Raw genomic sequence first — 19,167 nt, 5'->3', positions numbered from 1 at the left:
GATGGAGGGAGTAGAGCGAGAGATGGAGGGAATAGAGCGAGAGATGGAGGGAATAGAGCGAGAGATGGAGGGAATAGAGCGAGAGATGGAGGGAAGTAGAGCGAGAGATGGAGGGAGTAGAGCGAGAGATGGAGGGAGTAGAGCGAGAGATGGAGGGAGTAGAGCGAGAGATGGAGGGAGTAGAGCGAGAGATGGAGGGAGTAGAGCGAGAGATGGAGGGAATAGAGCGAGAGATGGAGGGAGTAGAGCGAGAGATGGAGGGAATAGAGCGAGAGATGGAGGGAAGTAGAGCGAGAGATGGAGGGAGTAGAGCGAGAGATGGAGGGAATAGAGCGAGAGATGGAGGGAATAGAGCGAGAGATGGAGGGAGTAGAGCGAGAGATGGAGGGAGTAGAGCGAGAGATGGAGGGAGTAGAGCGAGAGATGGAGGGAGTAGAGCGAGAGATGGAGGGAGTAGAGCGAGAGATGGAGGGAGTAGAGCGAGAGATGGAGGGAATAGAGCGAGAGATGGAGGGAGTAGAGCGAGAGATGGAGGGAGTAGAGCGAGAGATGGAGGGAGTAGAGCGAGAGATGGAGGGAATAGAGCGAGAGATGGAGGGAATAGAGCGAGAGATGGAGGGAATAGAGCGAGAGATGGAGGGAATAGAGCGAGAGATGGAGGGAATAGAGCGAGAGATGGAGGGAATAGAGCGAGAGATGGAGGGAATAGAGCGAGAGATGGAGGGAGTAGAGCGAGAGATGGAGGGAGTAGAGCGAGAGATGGAGGGAATAGAGCGAGAGATGGAGGGAGTAGAGCGAGAGATGGAGGGAATAGAGCGAGAGATGGAGGGAGTAGAGCGAGAGATGGAGGGAGTAGAGCGAGAGATGGAGGGAATAGAGCGAGAGATGGAGGGAATAGAGCGAGAGATGGAGGGAGTAGAGCGAGAGATGGAGGGAGTAGAGCGAGAGATGGAGGGAGTAGAGCGAGAGATGGAGGGAGTAGAGCGAGAGATGGAGGGAGTAGAGCGAGAGATGGAGGGAATAGAGCGAGAGATGGAGGGAGTAGAGCGAGAGATGGAGGGAGTAGAGCGAGAGATGGAGGGAGTAGAGCGAGAGATGGAGGGAATAGAGCGAGAGATGGAGGGAATAGAGCGAGAGATGGAGGGAATAGAGCGAGAGATGGAGGGAATAGAGCGAGAGATGGAGGGAATAGAGCGAGAGATGGAGGGAATAGAGCGAGAGATGGAGGGAATAGAGCGAGAGATGGAGAGATGGGCTGACACGTTCTAACCTCGACTTGTTGTGATTTTCTCCTCTGCCTTTTTTTGGATTTAGAGGGCTATGCATCTTTAATTTGTTTCTTCCATCACTCCTTCTCTCATTCTGACTATCATCCTGCCCACGCAAGGCTTTGTCAGGTCTCTCTCCTCATCCCTCTCTCCTCTCTCTATCCTTCAATCTGACACAGTGTGGGTGTTAACCTTGCTGTGTGGGTTGGTATTATCTTGGCAACATAAAGCACTTGAGAATGGAAACAATCTCTCCCATATTTCTCAATCTGTACAGACATGTCTTTACCTTTTCTGAGCAAAAAGTAATTTTATAAATGTCCCCAAAAAACGTTATATAAATCATCAGACTATCAAGATGAAGAGGGAGATGAGACCTCAGAATCATTTATCTCTGTCCACTCCCCTTTTTGTCACAGCCAATCTCAACTTTCTGTCTGAGTGTCTGAATCACCATTAGTGTTGTGTGGGCCACTGACGGAGTGGGCACGGGGTGGGCATGGGGTGGGCACGGGGTGGGCATGGGGTGAGCTTCTCCTGGTCCTGTCTACCATTGTTAACCAAAAAGCTGTGATGATTCGGTTGGAATTGATTAAAATCTTCTCTATCCCTCACTCTCGTCCCTATCTTTCCCTTCCCTCGTCATCTTTCTTCCTCATCTCTCTCTCTCCCCCTCCCCCTACGTCTCCCCTCTCTTCCTCCCCCCTCTCCCGTATTCTCTCTAGACCACCATGGTATCGTTGGAGGGTCTGTCTAAGGTGGTTGACCCCTCCCAGCTGACCGCTGACTTCGAGGGAAGTCTTGAATACAACCATGATGAGTGGATCGAGGTACATCCTGCCAATCAATTAATCAATCAATGAATCAATGGTTGGCCTTATTTTTAGATAAGAGATATATATAGAAACTAAAACACACACACACACACAAACACACACACACAATGTAGCTGTCTTAGTCAGTACTACAACCAGAAGTTAATCAATACATCCATATCTGTGTTCTTTTCCAGGTGCGGGTTGCGTTTGAGGAGTTTACGGGGCACGCGGGTCACATGTTGTCGAGGCTGGAGGAGATGCAGGAGGTGGTGGCGAGGAAAGACTTCCCCACAGACCTGGACGGGGCGCGGCGCATGATAGAGGAACACGCCACGCTGAAGAAGAAGGTCATCAAAGCTCCTATAGAGGAACTGGATACGGAGGGACAGAGGTAGGCTATGCACCACACGTACACACACACACATTGACGTAGACATGCGTTCACTCACTCACTCACTCACTCACTCACTCACTCACTCACTCACTCACTCACTCACTCACTCACTCACAAACAGAGTGATGGTGAGGCTAATTATACTCTTCTGATGATGTGTGTGTGTGTGTGTGTGTGTGTGTGTGTGTGTGTGTGTGTGTGTGTGTGTGTGTGTGTGTGTGTGTGTGTGTGTGTGTGTGTGTGTGTGTGTGTGTGTGTGTGTGTGTGTGTGTGTGTGTGTGTGTGTGTGTTGTGTGTCCTCTCCAAGGTTGCTGCAGCGTATCCAGAGCAGTGAGTCGTACAGGAACTCTAACGCCAGCGGTGTGTGTAATGCTGACACCCAGGGGCTGGTGCCGCGCGTCGCCACCCTGCTGGACAAACTACACACCACACGGCAACACCTCCACCAGGCCTGGCACATCAGGAAACTGCAGCTGGACCAGTGCTTCCAGCTCCGCCTCTTTGAACAGGACGCTGAGAAGGTACCATGGATGGATGGATGGATGGATGGATGGATGGATGGATGGATGGATGGATGGATGGATGGATGGATGGATGGATGGATGGATGGATGGATGGATGGATGGATGGATGGATGGATGGATGGATGGATGGATGGATGGATGGATGGATGGATGGATGGATGGATGGATGGATGGATGGATGGATGGATGGATGGATGGATGGATGGATGGATGGATGGATGGATGGATGGATGGATGGATGGATGGATGGATGGATGGATGGATGGATGGATGGATGGATGGATGGATGGATGGATGGATGGATGGATGGATGGATGGATGGATGGATGGATGGATGGATGGATGGATGGATGGATGGATGGATGGATGGATGGATGGGTGGGTGGGTGGGTGGGTGGGTGGGTGGGTGGGTGGGTGGGTGGGTGGGTGGGTGGGGGGGTGGGTGGGTGGGTGGGTGGGTGGGTGGTAAAGGAAAAGAAAAGTGCAACAGTTACAAGTGCTAGTATGATTTGCTGTGTGTGTGAAGGGGGGTGAATAGTTCTAGTCTAATATACTGATAAATAGGGGATAATAGATGGATCGTTTCAGTAAAGTATACAGATTGCAGTGTTGGACTGCGGTAAGGGCTTGTTGCTAGGACACCGTGGACAGTAGTTGGCTCTGAAAAGCCTGTTGGTTTTCTCTTCTGACACTCAGTCCATCGCTCTTCTCCCTGTGCTTTGTGCAGATACGTCTATATATATATAGATGTGCAAGCAAGTGTTTTTGCGCGCTCACGTTTCTACATGCACACGTGAAAACATAGACACTCAACACATAGAGTACACACAAAGATACACCCACAAACACACTACCATCTGTAGCTGTTGGCTGCCTGCCCTATCCCATCTCTAACGTGTGTGTGTGGGACTTTTACAGATGTTTGATTGGATCATGCACAACAAGGGTCTGTTCCTGGCCGGCTACACAGAGATCGGCAACAACCACCCTCACGCCATGGAGCTACAGACTCAACACAACCACTTCGCTATGAACTGCATGGTAAGAACACACAGACCGGAATCAACACACATGCACACGCACACACAACACACACGCACACACTGAGCAGCGGGCTGTTAGATAACTAGAAGCTGTGTCCATACTGGCTTACGTAATGGTTATGAATGACTTTAGAGGCATTCTGCAGTTTCTGCATTCTGCAGTGCATTCAGAAAGTATTCAGACCCCTTCTCTCTTTCCACATTTTGTTAAAATGGATTAAATTAAATAAAAATCCTCATCAATCTACACACTACCTCATAATGACAAAGTGAAAACAGGTTTTTAGAAATGTTTGCAAATGTATAAAAAAAACAACAGATACCTTATTTACATACGTTTTCAGACCCTTTGCTATGAGACTCAAAATTGAGCTCAGGTGCATCCCGTTTCCATTGATCATCCTTGAGATGTTTCTACAACTTGATTTGAGTCTACCTGTGGTAAATTCAATTGATTGGACATGATTTAGAAAGGCACACACCTGTCTATGTAAGGTCCCACAGTTGACGGTGAATGTCAGACAAAACTAGCCATGAGGTTGAAGGAATTGTCCGTAGAGTTCAGAGACAGGATAGTGTTGAGGCACAGATCTGGGGAAGCATACCAAAAAATGGGGTACCTGCAGCATTGAAGGTCCCCAAGAACACAGTGGCCTCCATCATTCTTAAATGGAAGAAGTTTGGAACCACCAAGACTCTTCCTAGGGTTGGCCGCCCGGCCAAACTGAGCAACCAGGGGAGAAGGGCCTTGGTCAGGGAGGTGATCAAGAACCCGATGGTCACTCTTACAGAGCTCCAAAGTTCCTCTGTGGAGATGGGAGAACATTCCAGAAGGACAATCTTCCAGAAGGACAACCATCTCTGCAGCCCTCCACCAATCAGGCCTTTATGGTAGAGTGGCCAGACGGGAGCCACGGTGAAGCATGGTGGTGGCAGCATCATGCTGTAGGAATGTTTTTCAGTGGCAGGGACTGGGAGGCTAGTCAGGGTCGAGGGAAAGATGAACGGAGCAAAGTACAGAGAGATCCTTGATGAAAACCTGCTCCAGAGCGCTTAGGACCTCAGACTTGGGCCAAGGTTCACCTTCCAACAGAACAACAACCTTAAGCACACAGCCAAGACAATGCAGGAGTGACTTCGGGACAAGTGTCTAAATGTCCTTGAATGACCCAGCCAGAGCCCGGACTGGAACCAGATTGAATATATCTGTACAGGGCTGAAAATATCTGTGCAGCAATGCTTCCAATCCAACCTGACAGAGCTTGAGAAGATCTGCAGAGAAGAATGGGAGAAACTCCCCAAATACAGGTTTGCCAAGCTTGTAGCGTCATACTCAACGACTTGAGGCTGTAATTGCTGCCAAAGGTGCTTCAACAAAGTACTGAGTAAAGGGTCTGAATACTTATGTAAATGTAATTATTTTAGTTTTTTATATTTAATACATTTGAAAACAGTTCTAAGAACCTGTTTTTGCTTTGTCATTATAGGGTATTGTGTGTAGATTGATGACGGAAAAAATGTATTTAATACATTTTAAAATAAGTCTAACGTAACAACATTTTCAAAAGTCAAGGCGTCTGAATACTTTCTGAATGCACTGTACATTTTCTGAAGTATAAATTAATGATAGAATGCCTTGTTATTGTTTCAACTGCGGATTACCCCTTTAAAGCAGGAGATGAATCTAATGTATTGCCTCAGCTAGATGATGGAAACTGGCACTGACATTTAGCTCTGCACTAAAATCAATACAATTGCTCTCTCTGTCTCTGTCGCTCTCTCTCTCTCTCTCTCTCTGTCTTTCTCTCTCTGTCTCTTCCTCTCAATTTTCTATTTCAATTTAAGGGGCTTTTTTGGCATGGGCAACATATGTTAACATTGCCAAAGCAAACGAAGTAGATAATAAACAAAAGTGAAATAAACATTAAAAATGTACAGTAAACATTACACTATTTACAGTGTTGTAATGATGTGCAAATAGTTAAAGTACAAAAGGGAAAATAAATAAACATAAATATAGGTTGTATTTACAATGGGGTTTGTTCTTCACTGCCTTTTAATTGCCTTTTTCTTGTGGCAACAGGTTACAAATCTGTTATTTCCGCACACTGTGGTATTTCACCCAATACATATGGGAGTTTAGCAAAATTGGATTTGTTTTTAAATTCTTTGTGGGTCTGTGTAATCTGAGGGGAATATGTGTCTCTAATATTGTCATACATTTGACAGGAGGTTAGGAAGTGCAGCTCAGTTTCCACCTCATTTTGTGGGCAGCGTGAACATAGCCTGTCTTCTCTTGAGAGCCAAGTCTGCCTTCGGCGGCCTTTCTCAATAGCAAGGCTATGCTCACTGAGTCTGTACATAGTCAAAGCTTTCCTTCATTTTGGGTCAGTCACAGTGGTCAGGTATTCTGCCACTGTGTACTCTCTGTTTAGGGCCAAATAGCATTCTAGTTTGCTCAGTTTTTTTTGTAAATTCTTTCCAATGTGTCAAGTAATTCTCTTTTTGTTTTGTCTCTCTGTCCCCCTCTGGTGTGCACACATACCGTGATTAGTTCAGATGCTCTGAGGCTAGGTCAGTAGGGAGACCATAGGTAGCTATTACAAAGCTGGCGTCCTTCCATACTTGCATCACTCAATCTTTTTATTTATGTTCTACCTTCAGAAGAATCACTGTGATCCACTAACATAGATTGATGTCCTTTGCCTGTGAGCTACGTTTTGTTTTGTGTGGACAAAGTGCTGACTCCAATTCTTTTGTTTTTGGCTTGTTATGAAATAACAGACAAATAAATATAAAGATATCTGAATAGCAAAATAAGCCAAATCTATCTCTTCCTCTCTCTCCCTCCCCCTTCCCTTCCCCACCCTGTCCCGCTCTCTCTCCCTCCCTCCCCCTTCCCCACCCCATCCCCCCCTCTCTCCCTCCCCCTTCCCCCTCTCTCTTTTCCCCACCCTATACCCCTCTATCTCTCTCTCCCCCCTGTTCCCCTCTCTCTCCCTCCCCCTTCTCCACCCTGTTCCCCTCTCTCTCTACCCCTTCTCCGCCCCGTCCCTCTTTCTCCTCCCCTTCTCTCTCTCTCTCTCACCCCGTCTCCCTCTCTCCCTCCTCCCTTCCTCACCCCGACCCTCTCTCTCTCCCTCCCCTGTCCCCCACTCTCTCCCTCCCCCTTCCCCACCCAGTCCCCCTCTTTCTCCCTCTCCCCTTCCTCACCCCGTTCCCCTCTCTCCCCCCCCCCCCCCTTCTCCACCCTGTTCCCCTCTCTCTACCCCTTCTCCACCCCGTCCCTCTCTCTCACCCTGTCCCCCTCTCTCCCTCCTCCCTTTCTCACCCCGACCCTCTCTCCCCCCCTCCCCCTGTCCCCCACTCGCTCCCTCCCCCTTCCCCACCCAGTCCCCCTCTTTCTCCCTCTCCCCTTCCTCACCCCGTCCCCCTCTTGCTCTCTCTCTCTCTCTCCCCATGTTCTCCTCTCTCTCCCTCCCTCCTTTGGTTGGAATTGTGTTGCTGTCCTGGGCCTCTTTGGGGTCTGTATGTGTTTGAACAGAGCCCCAGGACCTGCTTGCTTAGGGAGCTCTTCTCCAGGTTCATCTCTCTGTAGGTGATGGCTTTGTTATGGAAGGTTTGGGAATCGCTTCCTTTTAGGTGGTTGTAGAATTGAATGGCTCTTTTCTGGATTTTGATAATTAGCGTGTATCGGCCTAATTCTGCTCTGCATGCATTATTTGGTGTTTTACATTGTACACGGAGAATATTTTTGCAGAATTCTACATGCAGAGTCTCAATTTGGTGTTTTTCCCATTTTGTGAAGTATTTTTTTGCCAGAAATTCCTACAAATGAACTTAAGAAGGCACACCTGTTAATTGAAAAGCATTCCAGGTGACTACCTCGTGAAGCTGGTTGAGAGAATGCCAAGCGTGTGCAAAGCTGTCATCTAGGCAAAAGCTGGCTATTTGAAGAATCTCAAATATAAAATATATTTTGATTTGTTTAACACGTTTTTGGTTACTACATGATTCCATTTGTGTTATTTCATAGTTTTAATTTCTTCACTATTATTCTACAATGTAGAAAATAGTAAAAATAAAGAAAAACCCTTGAATGAGTAGATGTTCTAAAACTTTTGACCGGTAGTGTATGTGTTGAAAAGGGTGGGGCTTAAGTGGCATCCCTGTCTCACCCCACAGCCCTGTGGAAAGGAATGTGTGTGTTGTTTGTGTACATGGATTTAATAATGTATGTTTTTCCCCCAACCTCACTTTCCATCAATTTGTATAGCAGACCCTCATGCCAAATTGAGTCAAGAGCTTTTTTGAAATCAACAAAGCATGAGAAGACTTTGCCTTTGTTTTGGTATGTTTGTTTGTCAATTAGGGAGGGCAGGGTGAATACGTGGTCTGTCGTATGGTAATATGCTAAAAAGCCAATCTGAAATGTGCTCATTACATTGTTTTCACTGAGGAAATGTACGAGTCTGCTGTTAATGATAATGCAGAGGATTTTCCCAAGGTTGCTGTTGACGCATAACCCACTGTAGTTATTGGTGTCAAATTTGGCTCCACTTTTGTAGATTGGGATGATCAGTTCTTGGTTCCAAATATTGGGGGAAGAAGCCAGAGCTGCGGATGATGTTAAAGAGTTTAAGTACAGCCAATTGAAATTTGTGATCTGTATATTTGATCATTTCATTGAGGATACCATCAACACCACAGGCCTTTTTTGGGTTGGAGGGTTTGTATTCTGTGTTGTAGTTCATTCAATGTAATTGGAGAATCCAGTGGGTTCTTGTTGTCTTTAATAGTTGATTCTAAGATTTGTATTTGATCATGTATATGTTTTTGCTGTTTGTTCTTTGTTATAGGGCCAACAAGATTGGAGAAGTGGTTTACCCATACATCTCCGTTTTGGACAGATAACTCTTCATGTTGTTGTTTGTTTAGTGTTTTCCAATTTTCCCAGAAGTGGTTAGAGTCTATGGATTCTTCAATTACATTGAGCTGATTTCTGACGTGCTGTTCCTTCTTTTTCCGTAGTGTATTTTTGTATTGTTTTAGTGATTCTCTCTCTCCTCCATCCTCTCCAGAATGTGTATGTGAACATCAACAGGATCATGTCCGTGGGTAACAGGCTGTTGGAGTCTGGTCACTATGCCTCGGTGCAGATTAAACAGATCTCAGGTCAGCTGGAAGCGGAGTGGAAAGCCTTCGCTGCTGCCCTGGACGAACGCAGCACACTGCTGGAGATGTCTGCCGCCTTCCACCAGAAATGTGACCAGGTGGGTGGTGGTGGTACACACTCTAGCGGTGTGAACATGCTTTATACGCATATGCAGGAACACACATATCCAGGCAAACACACAGATAATTGATTCGTTTGTTTAATTCCAAATACAGAATCTGGGCGGTTATCATTATTATTTTCATGTTCCACAGTTAAAGAAAGAAAAACAGTGCGTTTTCCAAGGAATTTAACCATTTCCTATCGATACTACTTCAGAAAGCCTCTCTCTCTTTGTATATTCTGATTGCTCGAGGGCAGGCACATGGAGAATACATGCACACGTACATGCACACATCCCCTTGTGTGTGTGATCAGTGTATGATGTGGTCGAACAGTGAGATTAACATTTGATTAGAATCCTACTGTCTGTTTAATATTCCCACATGAGGCATATTTTTAAAACATTTTCTCTGCTATGTCTTCCTCTATTGTCCCATAAGGATTGGAATCATTTCCAGAGATCTAACCTAGACATGTGAAATCCAGGTCATCATGGTAGAATCATTTCCAGAGATCTAACCTAGCCATGTGAAATCCAGGTCGTCATGGTAGAATCATTTACAGAGATCTAACCTAGCCATGTGAAATCCAGGTCGTCATGGTAGAATCATTTCCAGAGATCTAACCTAGCCATGTGAAATCCAGGTCGTCATGGTAGAATCATTTACAGAGATCTAACCTAGCCATGTGAAATCCAGGTCATCATGGTAGAATCATTTACAGAGATCTAACCTAGCCATGTGAAATCCAGGTCATCATGGTAGAATCATTTACAGAGATCTAACCTAGCCATGTGAAATCCAGGTCATCATGGTAGAATCATTTACAGAGATCTAACCTAGCCATGTGAAATCCAGGTCATCATGGTAGAATCATTTACAGAGATATAACCTAGCCATGTGAAATCCAGGTCATCATGGTAGAATCATTTACAGAGATCTAACCTAGCCATGTGAAATCCAGGTCGTCATGGTAGAATCATTTACAGAGATATAACCTAGCCATGTGAAATCCAGGTCATCATGGTAGAATCATTTACAGAGATATAACCTAGCCATGTGAAATCCAGGTCGTCATGGTAGAATCATTTACAGAGATCTAACCTAGCCATGTGAAATCCAGGTCGTCATGGTAGAATCATTTACAGAGATCTAACCTAGCCATGTGAAATCCAGGTCATCATGGTAGAATCATTTACAGAGATCTAACCTAGCCATGTGAAATCCAGGTCGTCATGGTAGAATCATTTACAGAGATCTAACCTAGCCATGTGAAATCCAGGTCGTCATGGTAGAATCATTTACAGAGATCTAACCTAGCCATGTGAAATCCAGGTCATCATGGTAGAATCATTCAGTGAATCTCTGAATAATACAGAATAGAACAATAGTATATACCTTTTGTTGTGTGTGTGTAATATGTGTGTGTTTTAAGTTGTTTGCCGTGTATAAATTGTGTGTGTGTTTATATAATATGTGGCACCTTAATCGGGGACGACAGGCTCATAGTAATGGCTGGAACGGAATCAATGAAATGGTCATCGAGTTCACCATTCCATTCACTCCATTCCAGCCATTATTTCGAGGCGCCCTCCTCTCAGCAGCCTCCTGTGATGTATGTAGGATGTGTGTCGTCTCTCTCTACAGTACATGAGTAATGTGGACTCGTGGTGTAAAGCGTGTGGAGAGGTGGATCTACCCTCGGAGCTCCAGGACCTAGAAGATGCTATCCACCACCACCAGGGCCTCTACGAACACATCACTGCTGCCTACTCAGAGGTAAACGGCACTGCTGCATACCCAGAGGTAACATACCTGTGTGTGGGTGTGTGTGAGGTGTCACTAGCAAGTTCTATACGTGTGTGTTTGTATGTATGTGATCACCCCTTCCTCCCTCCCCCTCCCCCAGGTCAGCCAAGACGGTAAGGCCTTATTGGATAAGCTCCAGCGCCCTCTGACCCCGGGGGGAGCTGATTCGCTGACAGCCTCGGCCAACTACAGCAAGGCGGTGCACCACGTGCTGGATGTGATACACGAGGTGCTGCACCACCAGAGACAACTGGAGAATATCTGGCAACACCGAAAAGTCCGTCTGCACCAGAGGCTCCAGCTGTGTGTGTTCCAGCAAGACGTACAGCAGGTGTGGACTAGTTATGTTCCTGTGTGGCTCAGTTAGCGTTGCTAGAGCCAAGCTCTTCCCAAGGTTGTTGGTTGAATGCCCGCAGGGATCACATACAGTGCCTTCAGAAAGGTTTCATACCCATTGACTTATTCCACATTTTGTTGTGTTACAGCCTGAATTTAAAAAAATGTCTCACCCATCTACGCACAATACCACATAATGATAAAGTGAAAGCCTGTTTTTAGAAATGTTTGCAAATGTATTGAACATTAAATACAGAAATATCTCATTTGCATAAGTATTCACACCCCTGAGTCAAGACTTTGTAGAAGCACCTTTGGCAGCGATTACAGCTATGAGTCTTTCTGGGTAAGTCTCTAAGACACTCAGGAACATTCAATGTCGTCTTGGTAATCAACTCCAGGTAATAATTGGCCTCGTGTTTTAGGTTGTTGTCCTGCTGAAAGGTGAGTTTGTCTCCCAGTGTATGTTAAAAAGCCGACTGAACCAGGTTTTCCTCTAGGACTTTGCTTGTGCTTAGTGCTATTCCGTTTCTTTTTATCTTAAAAACTCCCTAGTCCTTGCCGATGACAAGCATAACCATAACATGATGCAGTCACCACCATGCTTGAAAATATGAAGAGTGGTACTCAGTGATGTGTTGTTGGATTTGCCCCAAACATAACTCTATGTATTCAGGACATAAAGTTAATTTCTTTGCCACATTTTTTGCAGTTTTATTGCATTTTTCTCCTATCACAGCCATTAAACTCTAACTGTTTTTAAGTCACCATTGGCCTCATGGTGAAATGCCTGAACGGTTTCCTTCCTCTCTGGCAACTGAGTTTGGAATGACGCCTGTAATTTTGTAGCGTAATTAATAACTTCACCATGCTCAAAGATGTATGTGTGTGTGTGTGTGTGTGTGTGTGTGTGTGTGTGTGTGTGTGTGTGTGTGTGTGTGTGTGTGTGTGTGTGTGTGTGTGTGTGTGTGTGTGTGTGTGTGTGTGTGTGTGTGTGTGTGTGTGTGTGTGTGTGTGTGTATATGTATGTATGTAAAGTCTTTTTTTTTTAGTTTTACCCATCTACCAATAGGTTCTCTCCCTGGTCTTTGTGGTTGAATCTGTGTTTGAAATTCACTGCTTGACTGAGGGACCTTACCATTATCTGTATGTGTGGGGTACAGAGATGAGGTAGTCATTCAAAGTCATGTTAAACACTATTATTTCACACCGTGAGTCCATGCAACTTATTTTATGACGTGTTAAGCACATTTTTACTCGTGAATTTATTTAGGATTGCCATAAAGGGGTTGAATACTTAATGACTCAAGACATTTCAGATTTTCATTTTCAATTCATTAGTAAAAAAAAAACTGAAAAATATAATTCCACTTTGACATTACAGGATATTGTGTTTTTTAGACCAGTGATAAAAAATTGAAATAAGTAACACAGCAAATTGTGGATAAAGTCAAGGGGTGTGAATACTTTCTGAAGGCTGTACATGATACATATACTAGAAATGTATGGACACACTCACTAGTCTCACCCTCGTAGCCAAGGTAACTGTTGCCATGGTGATGCTGCTGGCCAGTATTCAGATGAGTTGTATTCTGCCAAGTGGTAGAGGTAGAGAGAGAGAGGGATATAGAAAGAGGAGGGAGAGAGCATGACAAGGAAGGTGTGAAGAGGGAGAAAGAAAAGAGGTAGGGACGGGAGGGTTTTGTTTAGATGGGATACAGCTTTTGTCAAAATAGATTTGTCATAGCAGGTTTAGGAGAACTTACGCAGCAGGTTAGGAGAATTAACATAGCAGGTAGGGAAAAGGGTTAGGGTTAGCTAAAATGCAAAAAATGCAACTTGACTTCAATTTTACAAAAGCTGTATCTCATCTAGACAGGACCAGACGGGAGGGAACTCATCCTCTCTGTCATCTCTCTCTGTCTTCTGACTGGAGTAGTATGCTGTTCTGTCTATCAACCCTAGAGCTCCCCTAGTGGACTGGCAGCATGACACTGCATTTTTCCTGTGGCCCACAGCCTCAAATTCTATGCCACTTAGCTAACTGTGCATACTTGTGTGTGTGCAGGTTCTGGACTGGATAGAGAACCACGGGGAGGCGTTCCTGAGTAAACACACAGGCGTTGGGAAGTCCCTCCATCGAGCCAGAGCACTACAGAAACGACATGAGGACTTCGAGGAGGTCGCCCAGGTAGGATAGAACCCCTGTGCTTTTACATTTTTCTCTCTCTTTACTTTTCCTCTCTTGGTCAACCTTTCTGACATTTCCCTTTCATCTCTCTTATCACATACTACTCCCTCTCTGTATCACATACTCCCTCTATCACATACTCCCTCTCTGTATCACATACTCCCTCTATCACATACTCCCTCTCTGTATCACATACTCCCTCTCTGTATCACATACTCCCTCTATCACATACTCCCTCTCTGTATCACATACTCCCTCTCTGTATCACATACTCCCTCTCTGTATCACATACTCCCTCTCTGTATCACATACTCCCTCTCTGTATCACATACTCCCTCTCTGTATCACATACTCCCTCTCTGTATCACATACTCCCTCTATCACATACTCCCTCTATCACATACTCCCTCTCTGTATCACATACTCCCTCTATCACATACTCCCTCTCTGTATCACATACTCCCTCTCTGTATCACATACTCCCTCTCTGTATCACATACTCCCTCTCTATCACATACTCCCTCTCTATCACATACAGTACTTCCTCTCTCTATCACATACAGTACTTCCTCTCTCTATCACATACAGTACTTCCTCTCTCTATCACATACGGTACTTCCTCTCTATCACATACAGTACTTCCTCTCTCTATCACATACAGTACTCCCTCTCTCTATCACATACAGTACTTCCTCTCTCTATCACATACAGTACTTCCTCTCTCTATCACATACAGTACTTCCTCTCTCTATCACATACAGTACTCCCTCTCTCTATCACATACAGTACTTCCTCTCTCTATCACATACAGTACTCCCTCTCTCTTTCACATACAGTACTCCCTCTCTCTATCACATACAGTACTTCCTCTCTCTATCACATACAGTACTCCCTCTCTCTATCACATACAGTACTTCCTCTCTCTATCACATACAGTACTTCCTCTCTCTATCACATACAGTACTCCCTCTCTCTATCACATACAGTACTCCCTCTCTCTTTCACATACAGTACTCCCTCTATCACATACAGTACTTCCTCTCTCTATCACATACAGTACTTCCTCTCTCTATCACATACAGTACTTCCTCTCTATCACATACAGTACTTCCTCTCTATCACATACAGTACTCCCTCTCTCTATCACATACACTACTCCCTCTCTCTATCACATACGGTACTTCCTCTCTCACATACACTACTCCCTCTCTCTATCACATACAGTACTTCCTCTCTCTATCACATACAGTACTTCCTCTCTATCACATACGTACTTCCTCTCTAGCATTCAAAAAAAAAATACCCTCCTCCCATAGTGAAATGGCAGAGGAGAGAGGGAACAGCATTCTCCCATAGCGAACTGGCAGAGGAGAGAGAGAGAACAGCATTCTCCCATAGTGAACTGGCAGAGGAGAGAGGGAACAGCATTCTCCCATATTGAACTGGCAGAGGAGAGAGAGAGAACAGCATTCTCCCATAGTGAACTGGCAGAGGAGAGAGAGAGAACAGCATTCTCTCATAGCGAACTGGCAGAGGAGAGAGAGAACAGCATTCTCCCATCGTGAACTGGCAGAGGAGAGAGAACAGCATTCTCCCATAGTGAACTGGCAGAGGAGAGAGAGAGAACAGCATCCTCCCATAGTGAACTGGCAGAGGAGAGAGAGAGAACAGCATCCTCCCATAGCGAACTGGCAGAGGAGAGAGAGAGAGAACAGCATTCTCCCATAGTGAACTGGCAGAGGAGAGAGAGAGAGAACAGCATCCTCCCATAGTGAACTGGCAGAGGAGAGAGGGAGAACAGCATCCTCCCATAGTGAACTGGCAGAGGAGAGAGGGAGAACAGCATTCTCCCATAGTGAACTGGCAGAGGAGAGAGGGAGAACAGCATTCTCCCATAGTGAACTGGCAGAGGAGAGAGGGAGAACAGCATCCTCCCATAGCGAACTGGCAGAGGAGAGAGAGAGAGAACAGCATCCTCCCATAGCGAACTGGCAGAGGAAGACGAGAGAGAACAGCATCCTCCCATAGCGAACTGGCAGAGGAAGAGAGAGAGAGAAACAACATTCTCCATAGTGAACTGGCAGAGGAGAGAGGGAGAACAGCATCCTCCCATAGCGAACTGGCAGAGGAGAGAGAGAGAACAGCATTCTCCCATAGTGAACGGCAGAGGAGAGAGGAGAGAACAACATTCTCCCATAGCGAACTGGCAGAGGAGAGAGGGAGAACAGCATCCTCCCATAGCGAACTGGCAGAGGAGAGAGAGAGAACAGCATTCTCCCATAGTGAACTGGCAGAGGAGAGAGAGAGAGAACAGCATTCTCCCATAGCGAACTGGCAGAGGAGAGAGAGAGAGAACAGCATCCTCCCATAGCGAACTGGCAGAGGAGAGAGAGAGAACAGCATTCTCCCATAGTGAACTGGCAGAGGAGAGAGAGAGAACAGCATTCTCCCATAGCGAACTGGCAGAGGAGAGAGAGAGAGAACAGCATCCTCCCATAGCGAACTGGCAGAGGAGAGAGAGAGAACAGCATCCTCCCATAGTGAACTGGCAGAGGAGAGAGAGAGAACAGCATTCTCCCATAGTGAACTGGCAGAGGAGAGAGAGAGAGAGAACAGCATTCTCCCATAGTGAACTGGCAGAGGAGAGAGAGAGAGAACAGCATTCTCCCATAGTGAACTGGCAGAGGAGAAGAGAGAGGAGACACAAGCATCCTCCCATCGTGAACTGGCAGAGGAGAGAGAGAGAACAGCATTCTCCCATAGTGAACTGGCAGAGGAGAGAGAGAGGGAGAACAGCATCCTCCCATAGTGAACTGGCAGAGGAGAGAGAGAGAACAGCATTCTCCCATAGTGAACTGGCAGAGGAGAGAGAGAGGAGACAGCATCCTCCCATAGTGAACTGGCAGAGGAGAGAGAGAGAACAGCATTCTCCCATAGCGAACTGGCAGAGGAGAGAGAGAGAGAACAGCATCCTCCCATAGTGAACTGGCAGAGGAGAGAGAGAGAGAACAGCATCCTCCCATAGTGAACTGGCAGAGGAGAGAGAGAGAACAGCATTCTCCCATAGTGAACTGGCAGAGGAGAGAGAGAGAACAGCATTCTCCCATAGTGAACTGGCAGAGGAGAGAGAGAGGGAGAACAGCATCCTCCCATAGTGAACTGGCAGAGGAGAGAGAGAGAACAGCATTCTCCCATAGTGAACTGGCAGAGGAGAGAGCGAGAGAACAGCATCCTCCCATAGTGAACTGGCAGAGGAGAGAGAACGGGAATTGAGGGAGAGATGAGAAGGAGTAGGAGGTTGACAGTTAGAAGAGCTGCATGTATTTGACTGCTCTGACCAGGATTCTGGTTGTATTTATATCAAGTGTGTGGGGTGAGACCTGGCCCTCCTACACACATACACACACACACACACACACTGACGCGATCTCTCTCTCTCTATGTCTCCATCCCTGGTGTATTCTGTCCTCTGAGTATTGTTACATAATGCTGGTTTCATAACAGTGTGGCTTATTGTGTAACATCCCCCAGGACTTTGCTACAACACTGTGTGTGTGAGAGATTAGAGGAGTGTGTGTGTGTGTGTGTGTGTGTGTGTGTGTGTGTGTGTGTGTGTGTGTGTGTGTGTGTGTGTGTGGTGTGTGTGTGTGTGTTGTGTGTGTGTGTTATTATACAGTGATTGAAGCAGTGCCAGTGAAATTACCGCTGCACCGAATAAGGTGTGTGTGTACGTTCAACTTTGTGTTTTCTTCAATGTGTGTGTGTGTTCTCTCGTGTCGTAGGGACTCTGCTATCTCAAGTAACAAGACTCCCCACAACAGCTCTATAAACCACATTGAGAGTGTCCTACAGCAGCTGGATGAGGCCCAGGCTCAGATGGAGGAGCTGTTTCAGGAGAGGAAGATCAAACTGGAACTCTTCCTGCAGCTACGCATCTTCGAGAGGGACGCCATTGACGTGAGTGTGTGGAAAGGGTGTGTGTGGCAGAGGTGGTTCCTGTAAAGTACCCTTGTCTCGGCTTTAGCTCAGGGATTAAATGTAGTCTTCAGATGACCTGATTCATGTCATACACGTGTGTGTCTCCTCACCTTGTGTGTGTGTGTGCATGTTTTTCCTTATGTATGTACTTGTGTGTATCCACACCTGTCTCGGTCTTTGTCTTTGTCTCTGTCCCACTCTCTCTCGGTCTTTCTCAGATCGTCAGACCTGAAGTCAATATATCTCACCTCCCTCTCTCACTCACTCACTCACTCACTCACTCACTCACTCACTCACTCACTCTCACATACACACCCAGATCATCTCAGACCTGAAGTCTATATATCTCACCTATCTCTCTCTCTCTCTCTCTCTCTCCCTCCCACCCAGATCATCTCAGACCTCAAGTCTATATATCTCACCTATCTCTCTCTCTCTCTCTCCCTCCCACCCAGATCATCTCAGACCTCAAGTCTATATATCTCACCTATCTCTCTCTCTCTCTCTCTCTCTCCCTCCCACCCAGATCATCTCAGACCTGAAGTCTATATATCTCACCTATCTCTCTCTCTCTCTCTCCTCCTCCCCCCAGATCATCTCAGACCTGAAGTCTATATATCTCACCTATCTCTCTCTCTCTCTCTCCTCTCTCCCCCCCCAGATCATCTCAGACCTGAAGTCTATATATCTCACCTATCTCTCTCTCTCTCTCTCTCTCCCTCTCCCTCCCCCCCAGATCATCTCAGACCTGAAGTCTATATATCTCACCTATCTCTCTCTCTCTCTCCCCCCCAGATCATCTCAGACCTGAAGTCTATATATCTCACCTATCTCTCTCTCTCTCTCTCTCTCCCACCCAGATCATCTCAGACCTGAAGTCTATATATCTCACCTATCTCTCTCTCTCTCTCTCTCTCTCTCCCCCCAGATCATCTCAGACCTGAAGTCTATATATCTCACCTATCTCTCTCTCTCTCCCCCCCAGATCATCTCAGACCTGAAGTATATATATCTCACTATCTATCTTCTCTCTCTCTCTCCCCCCAATCATCTCAGACCTGAAGTCTATATATCTCACCTATCTCTCTCTCTCTCTCCCTCTCCCTCCCCCCAGATCATCTCAGACCTGAAGTCTATATATCTCACCTATCTCTCTCTCTCTCTCTCTCTCCCCCCCCCCCAGATTATCTCAGACCTGAAGTCTATATATCTCACCTATCTCTCTCTCTCTCTCTCTCTCTCTCTCTCTCTCTCTCTCTCTCTCTCTCTCTCTCCCCCCCAGATCATCTCAGACCTGGAGTCGTGGAACGAGGAGTTGAGTGTTCAGATGAGTGAGTTTGATACAGAGGACCTGACCCTGGCAGAACAGAGACTCCAGCACCACGCTGACAAGGCCCTGACCATGAACAACCTGACCTTTGATGTCATCCACCAGGGACAGGAGCTGCTGCAGTACGTCAACGAAGTACAGGCCTCTGGTGAGTAGCAGTACACACGTGTGCACAACAGAGCTTACATTGTCAATTGCA

The 19,167-nt window shown here is 46.2% G+C and overlaps 1 protein-coding gene across 1 annotated transcript in view; it reads left to right on the top strand.

Annotated features, from left to right (window-relative positions):
• Positions 1–19,167, top strand: part of LOC120022062 (triple functional domain protein-like) — a gene marked incomplete at its 5' end in the record, with an annotated part of 67,500 nt that overhangs the window by 7,471 nt on the left and 40,862 nt on the right. The window contains 8 exons of the mRNA XM_038965855.1: positions 1,994–2,098; positions 2,281–2,477; positions 2,788–3,001; positions 3,923–4,045; positions 9,129–9,320; positions 10,972–11,103; positions 11,234–11,464; positions 13,538–13,660. Of these exons, the coding sequence (XP_038821783.1) occupies positions 1,994–2,098; positions 2,281–2,477; positions 2,788–3,001; positions 3,923–4,045; positions 9,129–9,320; positions 10,972–11,103; positions 11,234–11,464; positions 13,538–13,660 (1,317 nt within the window). The remainder of the gene's footprint in view (positions 1–1,993; positions 2,099–2,280; positions 2,478–2,787; positions 3,002–3,922; positions 4,046–9,128; positions 9,321–10,971; positions 11,104–11,233; positions 11,465–13,537; positions 13,661–19,167) is intronic.

Source organism: Salvelinus namaycush, chromosome 27 (assembly GCF_016432855.1).
Source record: "Salvelinus namaycush isolate Seneca chromosome 27, SaNama_1.0, whole genome shotgun sequence".
In the NCBI taxonomy this organism is placed as follows: domain Eukaryota; kingdom Metazoa; phylum Chordata; class Actinopteri; order Salmoniformes; family Salmonidae; genus Salvelinus; species Salvelinus namaycush.
Note: the sequence above shows the minus strand (reverse complement) of the source record. Positions and strands in the feature narration are given on the sequence as shown.